This window comes from Pyrgilauda ruficollis, unplaced genomic scaffold, assembly GCF_017590135.1.
Source record: "Pyrgilauda ruficollis isolate IOZ18807 unplaced genomic scaffold, ASM1759013v1 scaffold129, whole genome shotgun sequence".
Taxonomy (NCBI): domain Eukaryota; kingdom Metazoa; phylum Chordata; class Aves; order Passeriformes; family Passeridae; genus Pyrgilauda; species Pyrgilauda ruficollis.
Genome location: NW_024511321.1, coordinates 210,238 through 232,076, shown reverse-complemented (window position 1 = coordinate 232,076; position 21,839 = coordinate 210,238). Strand labels below are relative to the sequence as shown.

The window sequence follows — 21,839 nt, the reverse complement described above, 5'->3', positions numbered from 1 at the left end:
AAACTGTAACCAAGCACTACTCTGTTGAAATAAATTTAAAAAAAAATAATAAAAAAGGACTTTCTGTGCTGGGATGGCTCCCAGGGTGACCCAGCCAGCTCCAGGTGTGGTCCCCTGAGCCCTGCCAGGACCTGGCACATCCGACTGCTCTGGCTGGGAGCTCTGGGATGGGCTCTGAGGGCTGAGCTGGGGGTGCCACAGGGGTTTGGCCCCTGCTGTTTCTCTGCTTGCAGCCCTGAGGGAACGGCTGGAGCTGTGCCAGGGGAGGTTTAGGTGGAAATCAGGAAAAGGTTCTTCCCCCAGAGGGGGCTGGCACTGCCCAGGCTCCCCAGGAATGGGCACAGCCCCGAGGCTGCCAGAGCTCCAGGAGCTGCCAGGGATGCCAGGCTGGGATTGCTGGGGGTCTGGGCAGGGCCAGGAGCTGTGCTGGTCCCTCTGTGACCCTTGTGGAGCCCTCCCAGCCCAGGGAGGCTCTGCTGGGGTTCCGTGGCTCCATCTTTGAGGTGCAATGTGCCCAAACCAGTGTCCCAAGAGACACTTCTGGCCAGGGGCTGTGCTTTGTCCTTTCCAGGACTGGCTCCCCCAGCCCCAGCAGCACCTCCAGACCTGGAGCTTCCTTTATTCCTTCCCCAGCTTTATCCACAGCCACACAGGATGCAGCAAGGAGCAGCAGCTCTGCTGGAGCACACGCTGCCTCTCCTGCTCTCCCCACGTTTTAGGGTGGAAAGCAGAGAGGTTCCACACAGGTCCAGGCTTGGGGGGGCTGTTTCCAGCAGCACTGCCCACACCCAAACCTGGCCCGTTCCTGTGGGATGGTGCAGGGCTGGCCCCATCCCCGTGGGGCAGCAGGAACAGGGGATCTCACCCCTACTCCTGTGGGGTTGTGCCCAGCCCAGGAAGGACCCTCTGCCCTTTGCCAGCAGCTCTGCCCCACTGCTCGTCCTTGGAGCAGCAGAATTCCCCTGCACCTCACCCTGTGCCAGCTCTGAGGAGCAGCAGCCTCGTGCCTGGCACATCCTTTCCCATTTTAGCTCCCAAAGGGACAGGAGAAGGCTGGGATTGGGGTCCTGGCAGCAGCTGAGGGTGGGCTCTGCTTTTCCTGAAGGAGGAATGCAGCCTCCAGGTGCCATGGGAAGAGGTGGGGCTCCTCCAGCATGATCCTCCTTTGGTGCATCTTCCCAGCCTCCAGTGGGTGCAAGGAGCACCAGGAACTCCCTGTTCCTAAAAGAACAGGAATTCTGAAGAAGAGGATTTCACCTTGGGACAGCAGCAGGTCCTACAATGCCTTGAAGTTGTTTTTTTTATGCAGCAGGAAGTTGGTGTAGGCACACTGTGAGTGAGGGGCTGGTTGGAATGATGGAGCAGACAAGGAATTTCCCCCAAATTTATTCAATGGCACAGTTCTTGCCCCACCTCCAGCTTCCAAAGGCAAGGCCGTGGGTCTGATCCATCCAAATAGCACAGCAATATTTCAAAGAGTTATTCCAAATGATCTTCCAATATATAAAATAAAATTTACATCTAGTCCCCATTTTTATACCAAAAAAATAGCTTTTTTTTTTTTTTTTCCCCTTGTACAAAATATCTCCTCAGCAGGTTACAGACAGTCATGGGACAGGAGGCCCAGCAAGTGGTTTCCATGGATTAAGTCAGAGTGGTGGAATGATGGTGTTTGTCCTCAAATCTCTCTTTCTCCACTGAATTCACCTCATGTTTTGTAAGAGATTCCTAAAGTTTTCCAGTTCTTTCACGCTGGTTGAAACCCTGTGTGCAAGGAAAGCAAAAGGGAAATGTTACAGCAACATTCATGTAGTGAATTATTGAAAATCTGGGAGAAAGGGGCTGTATGCAGCAAAGCTTCAAGCAGCTCTTGGGAAGAGAAGATTTGGAATTGTAGCTAAATTAGGCTGAGGTTACAACCAGCCCTTCACTATTCCCCTGCCTCTTTTTAAAGCAAACACTGGGAATCACAGGGGAATAGGATGTTAAGGAATTCATCCTTGGAAAATCCTGTTTGCCAGAAACTCCTGGTCTCTCAACATCACCAAGAGCTCGTGTATAACCAGAGTGTCCTGAAATCCCCTCCTAAAGGCCTTGTTATCCTCCTTTTCTGACAAAAACTCCTCCTCCAGAGAGGCTGGACTGAAGGATTCCTGTTAAAAATGCCATCATGCACTGGGAATGAACAGGGAGAGAGGCTTAAGGACAGCAGCCTTGCCTGGGACAATGTGCTCCAAGGACACTCACACAGTCCCTTAAAAATGATGGAATTCTTTGTGTCTTAGCATAAATGCTTCCTTGAATTCCTTACAGAAATGCAGAGTATAAAGAACATTTTAAATCATTCCAACTGTTGTACTCCACACCAACACCTGGTACCAGACTATGACCAGAGCAGGAGTCCCCCCCAAAACTGCTGGGAACTGCCTGAAATTAGAGCTCAAACTGGATGTAGCACAGCAGCTCATGCAAAAGTAGAGGGGAAAGTCTCAAACTCACCTTCCAAAGGCATTAAATAAGGCCACAATTTCCTGTCTGGTCAGCTGGAATCCATAGGAAGGGCCACTCTCAGGAATCTTCTCGATGAGCTTCTCTGAGAAGAGGATCTTCAGCGCCGTGCCCAAGCCCTGTGTCTGTGCAGGGATCAAAGAGCATCCTTGAACAGCAGCATCCAAACCTCCCTCACCTGGGCAGCATCCTCTCAACAGGGCAAGAGGATTTCACCCAAGCCAGGCTCTGCACCCCTCTCCTCTCTTGGCTTATCCCAGTTTTCCAGGCTGGGCACATCAGCTGCTTCCTGCTGCCTGCACAGGTGAGGAATCAGCAGCCCTGAGCTGTACCAGGAGCTGGTTGGTATCCAAGGACCAGTCCCAGCCCCAGAGCTCCCAGATTATCCCAGATAATCCCAGAGATTGACAAATCTCACCTGCAGCTTCCCCCACAGCCGACACTTGAAGCAGCCAACACAGTCCATGATCTTGGAAATATTCTTGAAGTGCAGCCTAAATTCCTCCTGGGGGAAAAGACATTCATGATTGTGCACTAATTAGGACTCCTGCCAGGTATTAATCTGAATTAATCCTGGAATTCAGTGGGGCTGAGGTAGGAAAAGCCTCCTGCAGTGGGGGCCTTGGCAGAAATTACCTTGAGTTTAGCAGCTTCCTTTTTATTGCCTGCAAAGAAGGAGTTTTCATCGAAATGCAGCGGGAAGGACCTGGAAGGGAATGATGAGAGTTTGATTCCTGCCCTCCTTGGATGTATGGCTGCAGTCAGGGGTGGGATAAACACAGGTGGGAGCCACTGGACACCTCCAGAGGTGTTTTAATCTGACATCCAATCCCAAGGAATGGAATGAGATGATTTAAGGTCCCTTCCAACCCCAACCACCCTGGGATTTTATTTTCTCTTCAAATTTGTATTGATTGTATTCCAATTTGCATTTGATTGTATTTTCTCTTCCAATTTGAGCTAGCATCTCATCTTGGAGACTTTTTCAGCAACTGCTCGATGGTTTTTAAGCAATTTCAGTGCTGACAGACAGAAGCACAGGAGGGTGACCAGATAAATCAAACACTGATGACCTGAGGAGACACCCATTTCTGTCTGGTTCCAGTATCTTCCATTCCTTTCACTCCAAACTCCATCCAACAGCCCAAACCTCTGTTACCAAGATATTTAGGATGTTTTTCTAGTTGCAAACACGAAGCCAGGCCTGGGTATCCCACAGATGAGTCACACAGGTAGCCAATTTTAGGGCTGACACGTAGGCAGTTATTAAATTCAATTCTGCTCAATCCAAAAGGCAGCCAAGGCTATTAATCCATGGGACTAATTACCCAAATTCTGTAATTTGCATACAGATATTATTAATGTGTTCCCAGCAAAACTAAACTACTGGTTTCATGTCCCTGCTCATGGCAAGGGGGCTGGACTTGACATCCTTTAAAAAAGTCTTTTCCAACCCAAACCTTTCCACATTTCTGTGATTCTACTGCACAAATGACTCCAGGAAGAACCCAGGACCTGCCTGTCTAGGAGCTTCACATAAACACACTCAGAGATGGTGGCAGAGCCACTGTCCCCAGGCACTGAGTGCAATTACTTGGCCAGATGGAGAATTTCCAGCAGCAGGTGTTTCATCTCTGCATCCTGGCTTTCATTCCCGGTGTACAGCTGGAACCCCGGGCGCTCAAAGAAGGGCAGAACTTTGGACAGGGCCCTCAGCTCAATCAGGTACAGAAAATAGAGGTTTTTGAGTCTTCTGGGCCCTTCCCCTCTGGTGAGGACTTCATCAAACCTCTGCTGGAACTCCGTGACGTTGGGGCCCCATTTCTTCTCCGACCAGGAATCTGAGACAGAAACAAACCCCAAAGGCATGAGAGGTGGAGGGGTTTTGTGGGAGCCCCCTGAAAAGTTCTGTGTTAAAACTGAGAGACAAATGGGACTTTTTAGGGTTTTCTTGGTCTTTAGGTTGTTGTTTATTTTTTCTCTTGTCAATAGCTTAGTATTGATAAGAGAAAAAATCTTATCAATCTAGACTTATCAAAAATCTTATCAATACTAGACTTCTTTAGGTTGTTGTTTATTTTTTCTCTTGTCAATAGCTTAGTATTGATAAGAGAAAAAATCTTATCAATACTAGACAGTGTACAAAGAGAAAGGTACAAAAAAGTTACAAGGCACGTAGGTTTAAGGTCTTCTAAAGTTATTTTGTTCAGTTAACTTAGGTACAAAAAAGTTACAAGGCACGTAGGTTTAAGGTCTTCTAAAGTTTAACTTTTAGAATGTATTTCATTTCTACCTTTCTACTAATAACTAATTATTTGTTTGTTCACCCAATATTTGTGTTGCGGTTCTTTCTAAGCAATCACTCTGTTATTAATACTGTAGAAAATGGAGAAGAAGAAGAAGAAGAAGAATAAAGAAGGAAGAAGAAGAAGAAGAAGAAGAAGAAGAAGGAGAAGGAGAAGGAGAAGGAGAAGGAGAAGGAGAAGGAGAAGGAGAAGGAGATGGAGAAGGACATGGAGAAGGAGATGGAGAAGATGGAGAAGAAGAAGGAGAAAGAAAAAGAAAAAGAAGAAGAAGAAGAAGAAGAAGAAGAAGAAGAAGAAGAAGAAGAAGAAGAAGAAGAAGAAGAAGAAGAAGAAGAAGAAGAAGAAGAAGAAGAAGAAGAAGAAGAAGAAGAAGAAGAAGAACAAGAAGAACAAGATCAGACAATGCTCAAAATCCTCCATCTTGTCTCCTACCCACCTCCACAGTAAAAACCCAAAACTCTGAGGTTTTCACCCTGTGATAAACTATCTATTTCACACACTTGTAGATTCCAATTCATCCCAAAGTCTTGGAAGCTTTCTCCATGGATGAAGGTTAAAAGCAGTGTTCTCCTGGGGATCAGGACATCTCAGGAGAGGCAGAGAAATATTCCCTGTGCCCTGGGGTCCAACAGGGATTGGTTCTGGTTCATCTCCTCCCTCCAGGGAAATGGTGAAATGGGATTCCAGGCAGGCAGATTCCAGCTTTTCCAAGTCACCAAAACCACAGAATCATTAAGGTTGGAAAAGATCTCCAAGATCAACCTTTGACTGAGTCCAACCTCTGAGTGCCACATCCAGTTGTTCCTTGAACCTCCAGGGATGGTGATCCCACCACTTCCCTGGGAAACCCTTTCCAATGCTTGACAACCCTTCCAGTGAAGAAATTTTGCCTGGAAATTTTTCAAGGGAGGCATGATTGTAACTCAGTTCAAGCCCCAGCAAACACAAAACTCCTGCAGACTTTTTTCAGGTAATTCCTGAAACTTCCTAACCAACAGGGGCACCTGAGGAGAATTCCTGATGATATGGAAAAACAAGAATGCAGGAAACTGGCCTCTATTTTCCATTTTCAAGCCCACAAAGAATATTTCACCCTGTATTTAAGATTATTCTATAAAATACATAGTGGAAGATATAAAAGTCATCCCAAGCTGAAGCTGCAGCCCCAGTTCATCTCTTGCCTCTGATGTTTCCCACATTATCCCATCTCCCAACTCCAGCCTGGCCTGACTCACATCCAGGTGAGGTCCAAGTGGGCTGCAGACACTTAAATACAATTATTTAGTTAAATCTAAATGGCTTGCCCGAATTTCAACAGCAAACACCTTGACTTTCAAGCCCAGGGTTGAAACTGGGATTCCTCAGACAGGTATTTATGGACCAAAGCACAGGAAGGAAATGGAAATGGAAGTGGCAATAGAAATGGAAATGGACAGGGACATGGACATGGAAATGGCTGCTGGAGATGGATCAATGGCCTTGGGAAAGCCCAGCCAAGCACTTCCCAGTCCAGGTGAGGTTCTTGCTGGACTGACCATCATGAAACCAGACTGGGAAGGGACAGCCTTGACCCACAGCTAGAAACCCACTCCAGAATAACCTTGGAGGAAGAGCAGAGGGAATATTTGCTGGAAGGGCTGGTACAGAGCCTGGCCCAGCCCCTGTCAGACCTGGAGGCATGAGGCAACTGCATCCCTAACCCTGTTACACCAGCTGGGTGCTGGAAGAGCACAAACAGGCCTGAGTCCTGCTGGAACAGGCTCCAAGCAGCGTCTGGCAGAGCCAGGGAAGTGTCAGTGAGGCAGGAAAGTGGGGCAGGAAGCAGGATTTACCTTGCAGGAGGTACCTGGCACTCAGGTGGATGTTGATGCTGGCGTGGAGACCGGAGATGAGCCTGTAGAAAGCTCTTTTCTCCACACAGACCCCTGCAAAGGAAAGGGCAGTTTAAGACACTGAAAGCACCCACTGGATTGTCAACCCTCCTGGCTGTGAGGCAGGAATCTAATCCCACTGAGAGGGGCCCCTAATCCCAGCATTTCCCATTTCCTGTCCATCCCAGGAGGAGCAAGGATTACCTTTGAGCCACTTGTAAAACGTGTGCCCTGGAAAGAGAGGAAAACACATCAGTGAGGCTACAGCCCAAGCCTGATGCCCTGAATGCACCTCCAGGCTGGCCCCAAGGCCCTCTGCCCACTCCACTTTCCAGGAATTGGGAAAGGAGCATTAAAAGAGCATGAAAAGAGTTTTCCTGCCCACCCTTGTGACTGATGCTTCTCTAACAGCAGCTCCAAACAGCACGTGGGCTTTCCCCAGGGGGCTGGGAGGGCACAACAGCCCAGTGCTGGGAAAAACAAGGATCAGGGATTGCCTTCCACTTCTGGGCACAGAGGGGAGAGGGATATTTTTATAAAACAAACAAACCAACCAACCAAAAAACCACAGAGTGCAAGCGAGCGTGCAGAATCCCACAAGTCAGGGTTTCACTGTCCCTGCTCTGTGCATGGAAGTGACCTGGAGATCAGGATTTGGGGATGGTTTGGAGACAAGATGCTGTGGAGAATGGAGAACTCCAGGGAACAGCCCTTCCCAGGGCCTGTGGAAGGTGGGCACCCCTCTCCTACAGCTCCAGATAATCCCAGTTTGGGATTGAGTTGTTCAAAGCTTTCTCAGTAATAAGCACTGAAAAAAAAACAGGAAAATTCCTGTTCCCAAAGGCTTCTCACACTTGAGTGACTGCCTTCAGACTGGACTTGTGCTGTTAAAAAAAATGCTGGAGGACTTTTTAAGCCCTTCCCATGAGGATGGGCTGGGACAGGGGGCTCACAGGGATCTCCTCTTGCTCTGCTGAGCAGGGACAGGACCTAGGGAAGGGCTGGAGCTGTGCCAGGGAGGTTTGGCTTGGATATCTGGGAAAGGTTCCTCCCCCAAAGGGTGCTGGCACTGCCCAGGCTCCCAGGGAATGGGCACAGCCCCAGGGCTGCCAGGAGTGTTTGGACAGCACTCCCAGGGTGGGATTGTTTGGGGGTCTGTGCAGGGCCAGGAGCTGGACTCTGATCCTTGTGACCCCACTCAGGATTTCCTATGATGCCATGCCTCTAATTCCTGGTTTTCCTGATGAATAATTTTGCTAAGCAGGTGCATTATCCAGTGGCTCAGCCTGTGACAGCAGGATAAGGACACCCCACTTGTTTTTGTTATCAGTAAAAACAAACAGTGCCACTCACCTCCGTCATCTTCTGGGGGAAAAAAGCACAAGTGGTGGGGGGAGAGAGAGAAAAAGAGGATAAAAACATTACACACGACCAGAATTAAGCTCCAAAGAACAAGCACTGCCCTGCTCATCTGCTCTGACAAGAGAAGGATCCTCTCCAGGGAGGTTTGGAAACGTTCTGAGCACAGAAACCCCAAGTGCAGCACTGAGGACACGGGATGAGAACAGTGCTGAGCAACCTGACCAGTGCAGGAGGGATCAATATTTGCAAAGGAAGTAAAAGCTGATATTTCCAGGGACATTGCACATCTCCTTCAGCAGGAGAAGAGCCACTCCTTCACACCAGGGTCACAGGAGGGGGATGAACACCTCCATAACCTGGGGGAGATGAGGAGATGGTGGCAGAGGGTGCTGCTGGAGGTTGATGATGATGTCTTGTTTCCAAACCCCTTCCCTGCTTTCACTGACACTGCCTGGCCTTGGCTCCAGGGCAGAGCTGCTCCTCCTGGCTGCTTCCATGGAGGATCCCAGCCAGGTTCTCATTTCCACCCATCACAGCTGGTTTGGCACTGCCAAGTTCAGGCACAGGGGCCCAGGGAGAGCTCAGGGGTCAGCCCTGCTCCAGGCCCCTCCAAAACTCACCTTTTTTCCAGGACTGGAAGATCAGAGATTCTTTTTCCACAATGGATGCTAGAAAAAGCCACTTCCAGGTGCCACAAAATTCAACACTTGGTCAAGAGCTACGAGATATTTCTGATCCAGCAGGAGAAGGAGCCCAGAGAACATTTACTGCTCCTGGAGCTGGGATCAGTTCACTACTAACCCACTTAGTGAGATAAATAAATGACTCACCTCTGCCAGATGCCAAAGGTCTTTTTACATTCTGAGGCCTAGGAGGGGAAAAAATAATTTAAATAGGAGATGTAAATAAGTTACTGTCTCTTGTGTGCACAAACAGAGCAGAGCAGAAGGAGCTTCTTCTAACAGCCTAAAGGGATCTAAAATCCTCTTCCACGCTTTAACTTTGCTCAGGAAAGGAAAGGATAGAGCAAAATGTGGGTTTCTGTGGGGGTTTGGTGGTGCATTTTCCTTTTTTTTTTAAGAAAAAACAGGCAGGAAAACTCAATTCTCTTCTTTTGGGCAATTTTGTTCTTTTGGACATGACTTGTCCCTGATGCATCCCACCCTGCACAGGCACTGGGGCAAAGACAGGAGGATGTGGATGAGGATTCATTTCTGCCCCTCTGCACAAATCAGCACCCTCAGGCTTGTGGAACTGGTCCCCCAGAGCACCTACTTGAAGCAGTTTTCTTCATAGATACTGTTCCAAATTTTCCAGGCATCCGGCCCCTTGTAGCCAGTGTAACGCTCTGGGTTCAGGAGCAAATCCACGTACTCAGCATCAGGAGAATGGATGTCTGTGGAGCAGGGACAACGATTTTCTCAGGGAAAATGACATTTTCCAAGGCTGATCCAGCCACCTCTGCCCCACCATGCTAAACACAGCAAGGCCCAGAGCAGCAAGGAAGTTTTGTCAGAAATATTTGTGTATTATTTTCAAAATACTGAGGGCAGGGGGGTGGAAAGGAGCAGAAATGCTGTTTTGGTGAAATATTACACTTTGGCCTGGAATTGTTCAGCCTGGAGGAGAGGAGGTTGTGTAGAGCCCTCACAGCAACATTCCAGGATCTGAAGAGGCTACATGGAGTGGGAGAGGAGCTCTCACTCAGGAATTGTAGGGATAGGACACAGGGAATGGCTTCCCACTGCCAGAGGGCAGGGTTAGATGGGATATTGGGAAGGAATTCCTGGTGGTGAGGCCCTGGCACAGGGTGCCCAGAGCAGCTGTGGCTGCCCCTGGATCCCTGGCAGTGCCCAAGGCCAGGCTGGTGAGGGCACCCTGGGATGGTGGAAGGTGTCCCTGCCATGGCAGGGGGTGGAATGGGGGTTTCCAACCCAAACCATTCCATGATTTAAAGTTCTTCAGAAGTGCTCAGATCCCATGCCAGCCCTGCCAGGTGCCCATACCATCAGCCTCACAGAAGCTGTCCGAGGAGTCGTCGTGCTGTGCCCACTGCAGCACTGCCTGCCGTGTTTCCTTGCTGCAAAAAACGGGGGGAAAACCTCTCAGAGAGGGCTCTGATGCCAGCTTTCCTTCAGGACAAGGAAGGATTATGGCAAAAGAAGTCAAACCTCAGAGAGTCATCAACAGCTCCGAGCCTCTTGGCTTCTTCACACTCCTCAGCCAGGCTGTTGGCTTCTTCCGAATACTGGGTTGGAAAGAAAAGGGTGGGAGGGGTGAGGATTAAAAAGGAAATTTTTTTCTGTTTTAATTTAGCCTTCAATGCACTATTAGCACAGGTTAAACCCCAGAAAGCCTTTCATGATTTGGGTGTTTGCACAGGATGTCTGCAGACACCCAAAGGTTTGTGCCACGCTGACGAGTCCTGCAGGGACAGCCCCTGGGAGCTCTGTGTGCCTGGTGACACCTGCTCTTGGAGAGATGTCAGAATTCCTGGCTCCAGCACAGCCACCTCACAGGCTCTGTGCTCTCCAAGCACTTGAAGAGAGCAAAAATTCAGGCCTAAAGAACATCCTGACATTTACTGAGCCATGCTGAAAGCCTGGGGGCAGTTTTGGGTTCCTCTCGACAAAAAAGACTTTGAGGGGCTGGAGAAGGGTCCAGAGAAGGGAATGGAGCTGGGGAAGGGTCTGGAGCCCCAGGAGGGGCTGAGGGAGCTGGGAAGGGGCTCAGCCTGGCACAAAGGAGGCTCAGGGGGGACCTTGTGGCTCTGCACAGCTCCTGCCAGGAGGGGACAGCCGGGGGGTCGGGCTGTGCTCCAGGGAACAGGGACAGGAGCAGAGGGAACGGCCTCAGGCTGGGCCAGAGAGGGTTTAGGTTGGATATGAGGGAAAATTCCTTCCTGGAAAGGGTTGCCAGGCATTAGAAGGAGCTGCTCATGGTAGTGGGGGAGTTCCCAGCCCTGGAAGTGATCAAAACCCACGTGGATGTGGCACTTGAGGACGTGGGTTGGTGCTGAACACGGGGCTGGTGGGGTGGCAGGACTCGATGATCCTACAGATCCTTTCCAGCCTTGTCACTTCTATGGCACAAAACTGGGCCACAAAATAAACCCCCTCATCCCTTTGTGCTCAGCCACACCCACCTTGTAACTTCCAGCTCTGATTCCATCAGGGACTTCATCCTGAAAGACAAAACACAGCAAGTTTTATGGGGCTGGTGAGACCCCTCGGTCCCATCTCTGGGAAAGGTCTGGGGTGTCACCACAGCGGTGACAAGGTGACCACAACACCCAGCCCAGCTTGCACCACATCCAACTCCTCACTCCCCACCACACCAAGGAGAAGCAACATTCCTAGTGCTTTATTTTGATTTTTTTTTTCTCCAAAAGTCTGCAGCTTTCCAGAGCTGCTACATCAGGGTCTGCTTTGCTTATCCAAGCAGGAATTTGGGGAAGCCAGGTCTGGCATCACCTTCCTGGCAGGAGCCCAGGTGCCTCCTTATATTTTTTATCTACCAACCCCTGACACATGACATTCCAAACTTCCCTCTGACCATTCCATCATGGAATGTCAGCACCACACAACCAGCCCCAAAATTCTCCTCAATTTCCATTTTCTCCAGGAGTAGGAAGGCAATAGAACCACTGCTACAGGAGGAAATACTGTAATGGTAAAAAGAAAAATTAAGCAATAAGTTATTTTTATTGATTTCAGGATGAAATGGACCCAAATCAAAATAATTAAGAACAGGGACAGTCAGTTCTTAAAATAAGAACAACTTTCAGCTAAAACTTAGGTAATTGTAACAGAACTCCATCACATTACTCATAATCACTACCAAAAATAGATTTTTTTTTTAAGGAAGAAAAAGTATTTAAACAACATTTAGGGTTATTTTGAGGTGGGGAAAAAAAAAATCATCATTCCATTTTAGAACCCAAGAGTGAGGGAGTAAAACAGTCTGTGCTGGCTGTCAACACCAAAACATGAAATGTCCCCACAGGGGCCACCAGCCACCAAGGTGTGATTCCCTCACCTTCTCACCCCCTTTTTTGGGGCAGACATCTGCAGTCAGGCTGTTTTCTTACAGCTGAGGGAACAAAACCCTTTTGTCCAGGACACAGGGACAGGAGTGCCCTTGGAAATGGGATGCTGAAAGAGCCACTTCTCCTACAAGAAGAGGGCTGGAAAGCTCTGGGTCAAATTCATCAGCCAAAACTAAATCACAGTGCAGCTTATGGGCAACAAATTCTGTCAATTAACACAAAAACTAAAATGGATTTGCCCTAAAAACTACTTAATAATGGAAAGAATAAAAAAAAAAAAAAAGACCGGGAGAAGTTTTTGGCCTTACAGCTGAGGGAACAAAACCCTTTTGTCCAGGACACAGGGACAGGAAAATGGGATGCTGAAAGAAATGCCCTTGGAAATGGGATGCTGAAAGAGCCACTTCTCCTACAAGAAGAGGGCTGGAAAGCTCTGGGTCAAATTCATCAGCCAAAACTAAATCAAAGTGCAGCTTATGGGCAACAAATTATGTCAATTAACACAAAAACTACAGTGGATTTGCCCTAAAAACTACTTAATAATGGGAAAAATAAATAAAAAAAAAAGACCAGGAGAAGTTTTTGGCTGTTTATAGAGGGTCAGCTGTTAAAATCCCAGCCTGTCTTGAAACTTTAATTAGTATTATTACAGAATTCAGTATTTTGGCCTTTCTTATGGCCACCAGTGCTGCTGCATGAAAGATCCATCAGAGCCCCCCCCAGTTTTGCTATAACTAAAATAAAAATTCAGTCACTTGTCTGCTGTTTCCTCTTGCTTTGCAAAAGTTAAATTTAAAAAATATGTACTTAAAAGAATGGATTTGGTACTCACAGAGGGGCAGGGCTGCACAGCACAGTCTCTCATTCCACAGTGACTGTTGTCCTCCCAAAAGGGACAAGGTTTCTGTAGGTTTACCTACAAATAACACATCACCCATTCAATAACACATCTTCCCCTTGCAGCCAAGCCAACCTGCCACTCCCCAGTTTTCCAAGAGAAATCCAAGTTCTGCACTTGTTTGTTCCAACCAGCAACTCCCTGGTGACCCAGACTGACAACACCACTCACAACCTTGTTATCAGCACAGGTTTAAATCCTTCTAATCCTTGCTTGGGTCTTTCTGCTGGGGCTTTCCCACCCAGACATTTCCATAATTCCAAAATGTTCTGAGGGCCAGAGCTCCTCTGCCATGGAGCCAGGCTGGGAGAGCTGGGAATGTTCCCCTGGAGGGGAGAAGGCTCCAGGGAGAGCTCAGAGCCCCTGGCAGGGCCTGAAGGGGCTCCAGGAGAGCTGGAGAGGGACTGGGGACAAGGGATGGAGGGACAGGACACAGGGAATGGCTCCCACTGCCAGAGGGCAGGGATGGGTGGGAGATTGGGAATTGGGAATTCTTTTCTGTGTGGGGCTGGCCCAGGGTGCCCAGAGAAGCTGTGGCTGCCCCTGGATCCCTGGCAGTGCCCAAGGTCAGTCTGGACAGGGCTTGGAGCAGCCTGGGACAGTGGGAGGTGTCCCTGCCCATGGCAGTGGGTGGAAGTGGATGAAACCATTCTGGAATTTCAGGATTCTACTCTTCATTCAGACCAATTTCAGCATTTCTGTTACAAATCCCAACCCTGGAAGAAGAAAGGACATGACCTTCTTTAACAAATCCCAATTTTTCTCTTCTGTGAGTTGGTACCAAGAATCATTCTTCCAAAATAATTAATATTTAACAAGATTTGGGGGGTTTGGAAGAGAGGGGCATAAAGGGAGTCTGACTGAATGGGAGCAGAATCCATCTCATGGAATCCAACCCATGGAAAGTCTGGCAGCAACAGCCATCAATGAACCTGAGGGTCTGGAACTAATGCAGGTTTTCCATGTGAAATCCTCTCATTATGGATCACTGGTCATCAGCATCTTTAAATCACAGCTCACCAAAGGAAGTCCTCTCATTAATGTGTTGCTTAAGAGGGAAAAATGGATATGAAAATATCTTTGAAATCCTCTTAAAAGTACACTGCATCTTATTGAGATTCTCCTCACAACAGAAGGGTCCAACTGACTGACTGCACCCTTAAAAGATCAGGGTTAAAATGCAGGTGTCTGATTTTAAAAAGATCAGCAATAAGTTCACAGGAGATTAAAAAAAAAAAAGACAGCAGCACACAAATAAATACAATTCTTGCAAGAAAAAATGACCTTGTAGTATCTAAAATAGTCACTTTCCAGGAGTTCATTCAGTCTAGGAAAAAGTTTGTAGTTGTTGAAGGCATCGATGGTTTCTACATCACAGGTGCAGTCATCTAAATAACCAGTGACCTGGGGGAGAAAAAACCAATAAAATCAAAATCAGCAACATCAAAAATAAGGAATCACATATAAACAACTCAGCCAGGACTTTTTAACACTGCAGACAATAAAAGAATTCATCATTTTCTTTCCTTTTCACAGAGAGTCAAGTTTAAGTTTAAGCAGAAGGGACATGGCTGCAGTGAGCCATGGGCTGCCAGCTCAGCTCCCTCCTGGATGAGCCTCAGGAAGCCATTCCTGGAGGATAGCACAGAGCTGAGAGCTGCACTTTGCACATGGGACCAGTCAGGCAACAATGCCACGATGGCAGCCCCAAAGAAAGTCCTTGTGGTTCATCAGCATTGGTTTGGTTTGGTTTGGTTTGGTTCGGTTTGGTTCGGTTTGGTTTGGTTCGGTTTGGTTCAGTTTGGTTCGGTTTGGTTTGGTGAGAAGCACAGCAATGGGAGCAGAGGGATGGAGCAGCTCTGCTGGGAGGAAAGACTGGGAGAGCTGGGATTGCTCAGCCTGGAAAAGAGAAGGCTCCAGGATGAGCCAACTGCAGCCTCCCAGTGCCTGAGGGAGCTGACAGGAAAGATGGGGAGAGATGGGGATGGAGGGACAGGACACAGGGAATGGCTCCCACTGCCAGAGGGCAGCCATGGATGGGAGATTGGGAATGGGAATTCTTTTTTGTGTGGGGCTGGCCCAGGGTGCCCAGAGCAGCTGTGGCTGCCCCTGGATCCCTGGCAGTGTCCAAGGTCAGGTTGGACAGGGCTTGGAGCAGCCTGGATGGTGGAAGGTGCCCCTGCCATGGCAGGGGGTGGAATGGGATGAACTTTAAGGTCCCTTCTAACCCAAACCATTCCATGATTCTGTGATTATTTAACTGCAGCAGAGAGCCATTTGGCACCAAAATATCTGTTTTACATCTGATGCATCCTTCTTGCATCATCCTGAACAACTCAACAGGCTTTGTGCAAGCTCTGAAGAAAAAAAAAAAAAAAGAAAAAACAACAAAGAAAGAAGTAGTACAAATTCAGCTGTGGTTTCCTGACACATCCATTACTGGCAGATGACAAAGTTGCTCAACACAGAAGTAGTTTTGCTTCCCCCACACCCCCAGTGAGTCTTTGGGGAAATCAGAGAATCCTGGAATCATTCAGGTTGGAAAAGATCACCGAGTTCAACCTTTCCCCCAGCACTGACCACATCCCAGGTGCCACATCCAGAGAGGTTTTTAATCCCTCCAGGGATGGGGACTCCAGCACTGCCCTGAGCAGCTGTGCCAGGGCTGGACAACCCTTGCCATGAAGGAAATTTCCCCAACATCCAATTTAAACCTCCTCTGCTACAACTTGAGGCCATTCCCTCTGCTCCTGTCCCTGTTCCCTGGAGCACAGCCCGACCCCCCGGCTGTCCCCTCCTGGCAGGAGCTGTGCAGAGCCACAAGGTCCCCCCTGAGCCTCCTTTTCTCCAGGCTCAGCCCCTTCCCAGCTCCCTCAGCTGCTCCTCATAACTCAGCAAGAGCTACACAACAACTTAAATAAAATTATATTTACCACCAAGGAAATGGAGCTGAGAGGAGGATGGCAGAAATGGAGCACAGAGTCACATGAAATGGGGAGGTGGGGGAAAAAATAGCCAGAATTGCCTGCCCCAGTGGAACAACTCTGTTTTGTTGAGGCAGCATGATTTGGAGGCTCACTCATATTTTCAGTGTTTACACTGCAGCTCAGTGTGTCACCCTCACACATTTACTGAATTCTGTCCTGCATTTTGCACAGTAATGAAGATTAACAGTGATTTAAGATTTCCACTAACCTGAGTCACCCTTGTAAAAACAAACAGTAGCAATTTGCTAATCCAGTTACCCAATTTAAAGCTGTTGGAAATTTATATATACATTAAAAAACACATCAAAACAACAAACCACAGTAAGCCAACAACCAACCACATTTTTATTTCCTGAAATCTTGGCATGCTTCAAGTCAGGAAGCTTAAAGGTTGGGTCTAAAAGTGACCTAAAAAAGATTTGCAGATAATCTTCAGCTGCTCTCTGTACCCATGCTTGACAAAGATGTCACTCCAAAGGAATGACATCCCTGTCAAAGTGGGAACATTTGAGCTCCCACCAACCCCCCACTGGAAGCACCATTTGGGCCAGGTCTGGTTTTGTTATGTCTGCTGACCAATTCGAGGCAGAACCAACCTCATCCTGAATATAATCCAGAGATGCAAAACTAACATCACTTTTTTTCTTGTCAAGCCAAAAGAGACGACAGTAGCTCACGTGGACTTAATTTTATTTGGTTTGCATACCCTGCAATTAAATAATTCAGTTTGCAGGCTGAACACTGTGTGGAACTATACACAAGACAGATTCTTGACTGAAATTACATAAAAGTTGTACACTGAAAGATCTGAGCTTGGGGCTTCAGCTGCAATCTTGTAACCTAACTTTGTCTTCTTCTAGTGGTAGGAAAAGATGTCAGAAAACAAAAAAAAAGATGTCAGGACAACAGTGCAAGAGGAGCTGGAAATAAAAGCATTAATGGATAATATCACTGTACTACTTCTTCCATCAGGAATTTTACCCCACCAGGGAAGCATTGCAGATGATCCCAAAATCCTTAGGACTGGATGGGGGTCGTGCTTTGGAACTCTCCAAATCCCAGTTTATTGGTGGGATCAGCCTCAGGGTCACCCTGACCACACCTGTGGGGGCAAGGGGCAAAGGGAAAGGTGCTGGGGAAACTCCACATCTGCTCAATCTTCCTCCAAGGATTTCAGCCAGAATGGGCAGAAATGGGCAATTTCCCCAGGCTGTGTGTGCCCAAGCTACAACCAGAGGAGCACAGAAGAGAAGCAGCACCAAGAACATCCAGAGCTGAGGCTCCTCAGAGCCCTGGTGAAAGCCCCAGTGATGCCCCCAGCAAACAGCTTGGAGCTGAGCCACTCCAAGACTCAGGGAAGTGGCAGTGTCAGATCACTGGCAGGACTTGTCTTCATTTCAGAGGTTCCCTCCTGCTCCATGAGCCCCCAGAACCCATTTTTCAGCCCTCACTTGGTTTGGGACTTCACCTCCTGCTGCCAGAGCAGCTGAGCTTTGTGTGCCCTCCAGTGGGTGGTACCTTCAAACACTTCCTCCCACCCTACAAACAAAATATTTACCTACATCCTCAGCCTGTGCCAAGGAGAACAGCTGTTTGAGACAAACCAGGGATGGATCCAGTCCCCAACACGTGCCAGGAGCCTGCTGGCACCGTGACTCACCCAGCTGAGGGGCTCTGCTCCACCTGCCCTGGGTGTGAGAAGCTGGCAGGAGGCTGAGGGGCAGGGCAGGGCTGGGCTGTCCCACTGGGACAGAGCAGCAGGAGTGGCTCTGGGTGCTGAGTAAGCTGCAGGGTGACGTGCCACAACCCCAAAATCCAACCTCCACCTCGTGTGCTGGGAACACAACAGCAGGGACTCTGCCAACCCCTGGGCTTGGCCTCTGCTCCAGCCTCCTTTTCCCCTCCAGGCTGCTCTTCCCACCTCTTTCTGCTGCCCTGAGTGTCACAGGAACACCCCCTGAGCAGTGGATTTTGGGATTTCTTCTCACTGTGTCCCACACCACAGCCAGGCAGGAAAGGAGAACTTTTCCCTGCATCTCCCACTAGAGCCACAACAGGGCACAAGGAAGAGAATGCCACAGAGGCTGAGGGGTTTGGGTTTAGCCTGTACCAACTTCCCTGGCACTGCCTGCTCCTCTGGACAAGTCCCAGGCTGATGGTGAGCACATGCCTTCCCTGCTCCTTCAGCAGAAGCTTCCTGGCACAAAGGAGTTGGACTTCCATGATCCTTGTGGGTCCCTTCCAACTCAGGAGATTCCATGATTCTATGAAACTATTTCCCTTCCATCCTTGCCAGTGCACTGGGAGCAAGTTGCTGGCAGCCAGCTGAGGACAGTCATTCCTGAACCTGCCCTGGAAGCATTATCTGCCACTCCAGGTGCTTTGTCCCCATCTTCTGCCCAGAAAACAAGGACTAGGTATCCCAGAACTCACACAGAAGCAAAGCCCACATGGGAGCATCAGGATGGGTCAAACCAGGGCCTGTCACAGCATTCCAAAATGGTGTGGGTTGGAAGGGAGCCTAAAGACCAATTAGTTCCACCCCAGCCATGGGCAGGGACACCTTCCATCATCCCAGGCTGCTCCGAGCCCTGTCCAGCCCGGCCTTGGGCACTTCCAGGGATCCAGGGGCAGCCACAGCTGCTCTGGGCACCCTGGGCCAGGGCCTGCCCACCCTCCCAGCCAGGAATTCCCAATTCCCAATCTCCCATCCATCCCTGCCCTCTGGCAGTGGGAAGCCATTCCCTGTGTCCTGTTCCTCCATCCCTTGTGAATCCCCTCTCTCCATTGTTCCTGCCATCTCCCTTGAGGTACAGGAAGGTCACAATTAGGCCACCCTGAAGTCTTCCCTTTTCCAGGCTGAACAATCCCAACTCTCCCAGCCTTTCCTCCCAGGAGAGCTGCTCTGATCATCTTGGTGGCCTCCTCTGGACTCGCTCCAACAGCTCCATGTCCCTTCTGTCTGCAAGGAGCACAGGGCAGGACACTATTCCGGGAGGGATCTCACCAGAGCAGAGCAGAGGGACAGAATGTACCCCCAAAGATCTGCTTCTCTCCACCTGGAAACTCCTCCTGAAGAGAGCAGAGTTCCTCTTTCCCAGAGAAATGGGAGCTGTGCTAGGAATGAATCCCTGCCCTGGAGGCTGCTGAGTGAACACCAATTCCACAGGAACACAAGGACAGCCTGAAAACCTGCCCAGGTCCCAAGGAGGAAACTCTCCATGGCCAGACTCACCCCTAATGGCAGCATCCTGCCCACAGAAACATTCCCAAAGGCAACCTGCCCTCTGCCAGACAGGAAACCTTCACAAAATCCCCGTCTGCCAAACACCTGCAGCGCATCCTTAATGCAGCTGCACCAGCCTGTAAACAGCAAATGAACAATAATTACCAGGAATATAAAGAAGACATCCACGGCTGACTAAGCTCTGATGCAAACAGGAATATCTCGAGGGGGGGATGAGGTGCCTGTAAAATTGGAGGGGATTTTGATATTGGAATGTTAATCAGAGCTTGGGAAGCAGAAAACAGTATTTGAAACACCAGTGTTTGTAGAAACAGATGGATGTTTCTAATAAAAGTTGCAGGGCTGCTTGGTCTCTAAGGAAGGGAGGTAAAATAACAGCGACAAAAAGCAGGTGAGGCATTGCCCTGGGCACAGGCAGACAGGAGTGCAACACCCATTCCAGGATCACACAGCCTGCTGAACTCAGCACTTGGAATATTGCTGGAGCAGCACTCCCAAAAGTGGCCCTTGTCACCTGTCCCAGCACAGGCTGGCACACAAGTCAGAGCTCTTCCAGTCAGGCACAAGATGAGGCTTCTTCATCTCATGAGAGGGCAGGAGATGGTTCACAGGAGGAACCAAGAGCTGTTCCAGGCCTTCAAGGAGCTACACAAAGGAGGGCAAACCAGATCACTTAAGGCTGGCCCTATTATTTTCTTTGGTGGCAAATAAAAACCACCAGACCAGTTCTGTACAAGGGGATCAGCAGATTATTTTTAACCAAAAGATGAGGCAGGCCTCAGGTGTGATTTAAAAGGTTTGGTGGTTAGAAAGGCTGCTCTACATGACACCTTTTCCTAAAGGTAATAAAAAATCTTGCCCTAAACATTTGTAGGGAAAACCAGGCTGCTGCACAGGATGAAAAGTGCATTGCAACAACCCAGCAGGGGCTGGAGGAGCTGACATGCTCCTCCAGCCCAAGGAAAAGAGCCTGCAGTCAGTGCCATGCCAGATGCCAGTTCAGTTAGTGGTTACAGCTCCTTATCCCATTCCACACTCCTGACTCAACACTCAAACCTCTCTGCTTACAGGAAGCTGCGAGGGAAAATCCTGCAGAGACCCAGAATCTAAATGCATGTTTTTCAATTCTTTATCAGCAGAGTTTTTATTTACCATTTCCACAGGAAGCTGAAAGTGTCAAGAGCCACCCCAGAAGGCAAAGCCAAAGCCAAGAGTGTAATTCCATTTGTTTTCTTTCTCCACTCTCAATTCCTGACCCACATTTAAGGACTAGAAATTTAATACAGCAAGAGTAGCCTTTATAAAAGCCTCCTGTATTTAAAGGCAACAAAATAAAGGACTAAAGACATTGTGACATCTTCACTCCTTGATCTTGCAAATGTGCTTATCACAGGAATTATTCAGGTAGCAAGGGACCTCAAAAACCATTTTATGCCACCCCCTGCCATGGCAGGGACACCTTCCACTGTCCCGGGGTGCTCCAGACCCCATCCAACCCGGCTTTGGGCACTTCCAGGCATCCAGGGGCTGCCACTTTGCTAGTGCAAGGTGGTGCCAGAAGGAACTGCAGAGTGATCTCTTCCTTAAATCCAGGCTTGGTACCCAGTTCTCTCATTTCTGTACCTCAACAGCAGCTGCACTGAGCGCTCAGTGACACCCCTGGCACACAACAAGAGGAATTAACCCCAGGAGAGTTTTAGGGAGCAGAGCAGCCCAGCCCACACCTGGGCATGGCAGGGCAGGGTGGCAGGAGCCTGCTGCAGCCACGCTCCCTCCTGGAGAGCAGCAAGGCAGGAGAGGGGATGGAGCAGCTGCCAGGGACAGCAAGGATATCCCTGAAACATCCCAGGAGAGGTACCTGGGTAGCTGGGGAAGAAATGCTCAACAAGCTGGAGCACTCTCCTCTATGGGAGCAGGGAGAGAATACAGTTAAGATGGCATGGAAGAGAATCACAGAATCCTGGAATGGTTTGGGTTAGGAAGGACTTTAAAGCTTATCCAGCCCCACCCCCTGCCATGGCAGGGACACCTTCCACTGTCCCAGGTTGCTCCAAGCCCTGTTCAACCTGGCCTTGGGCACTTCCAGAGATCCAGGGGCAGCCAGAACTGCTCTGGGCACCCTGTGCCAGGGCCTGCCCACCCTCACAGGGCACAATTCCCAATTCCCAATCTCCCATCCATCCCTGCCCTCTGGCAGTGGGAGCCATTCCCTGTGTCCTGTCACATCCCTTGTCCCCAGTCCCTCTCCAGCTCTCCTGGAGCCCCTTCAGGCCCTGCCAGGGGCTCTGAACCCTCCCTGGAGCCTTCTCCTCTCCATGCGAACACCCCCAGCTCTCCCAGCCTTTCCACCCAGGAAAGCTCCCGCATCCCTCGGAGCATCCCCGAGCTCTCTTCCGCACTCTCCCCGGCAGCTCCACTCCCCCCGCACGCTGGGCACCCAGACCTGCGCACCGATCCCATCCAACCCCGCTCTCCTCCCGCGGCCACCCGCGCAGCGCCCACCTGGCAGAAGCAGCTGGGCTCGGCGCCGCGGGGCAGCGCCAGCAGCGCCAGCAGCGCGGGCAGCGCCGTCCCCGCCGCCATCTCCGGCCGCGCTGGGACCGCCCGGGCCG

General features: G+C 49.5%; 1 protein-coding gene across 2 annotated transcripts; it reads right to left on the bottom strand.

The window, feature by feature from the left end:
• Positions 1-1,370: 1,370 nt before the first annotated feature.
• Positions 1,371-21,833, bottom strand: ERO1A (endoplasmic reticulum oxidoreductase 1 alpha). Of its 2 annotated transcripts, none has more exons than XM_041458531.1 (16): positions 21,730-21,833; positions 14,278-14,397; positions 12,928-13,011; positions 11,193-11,231; positions 10,219-10,295; positions 10,054-10,127; positions 9,323-9,443; positions 8,878-8,915; positions 8,039-8,050; positions 6,890-6,916; positions 6,647-6,739; positions 4,103-4,349; positions 3,145-3,214; positions 2,927-3,013; positions 2,500-2,633; positions 1,371-1,764 (listed from the first exon to the last, which is right to left on the bottom strand). In XM_041458531.1, exons 1-16 carry the CDS (start codon positions 21,808-21,810, stop codon positions 1,704-1,706), a joined length of 1,365 nt encoding a protein of 454 aa, XP_041314465.1. In that variant the 5' UTR covers positions 21,811-21,833; the 3' UTR covers positions 1,371-1,703. The 2 variants fall into 2 exon arrangements, with proteins under 2 accessions (XP_041314465.1, XP_041314466.1); XM_041458532.1 differs by having other exon boundaries at positions 8,039-8,047.
• Positions 21,834-21,839: the final 6 nt, after the last annotated feature.

Coding starts and splice junctions, on each gene's coding strand:
- ERO1A (XM_041458531.1), bottom strand. CDS start 21,810: ATGGCGGCGGGGACGGCGCTGCCCGCGCTGCTGGCGCTGCTGGCGCTG. Junction 9,444..10,053: donor CAGCTTCTGTGAGGCTGATG/GTATGGGCACCT, acceptor CCTGCTCCACAG/ACATCCATTCTCCTGATGCT. Junction 3,215..4,102: donor GAAATTCTCCATCTGGCCAA/GTAATTGCACTC, acceptor ATTCCCTTCCAG/GTCCTTCCCGCTGCATTTCG.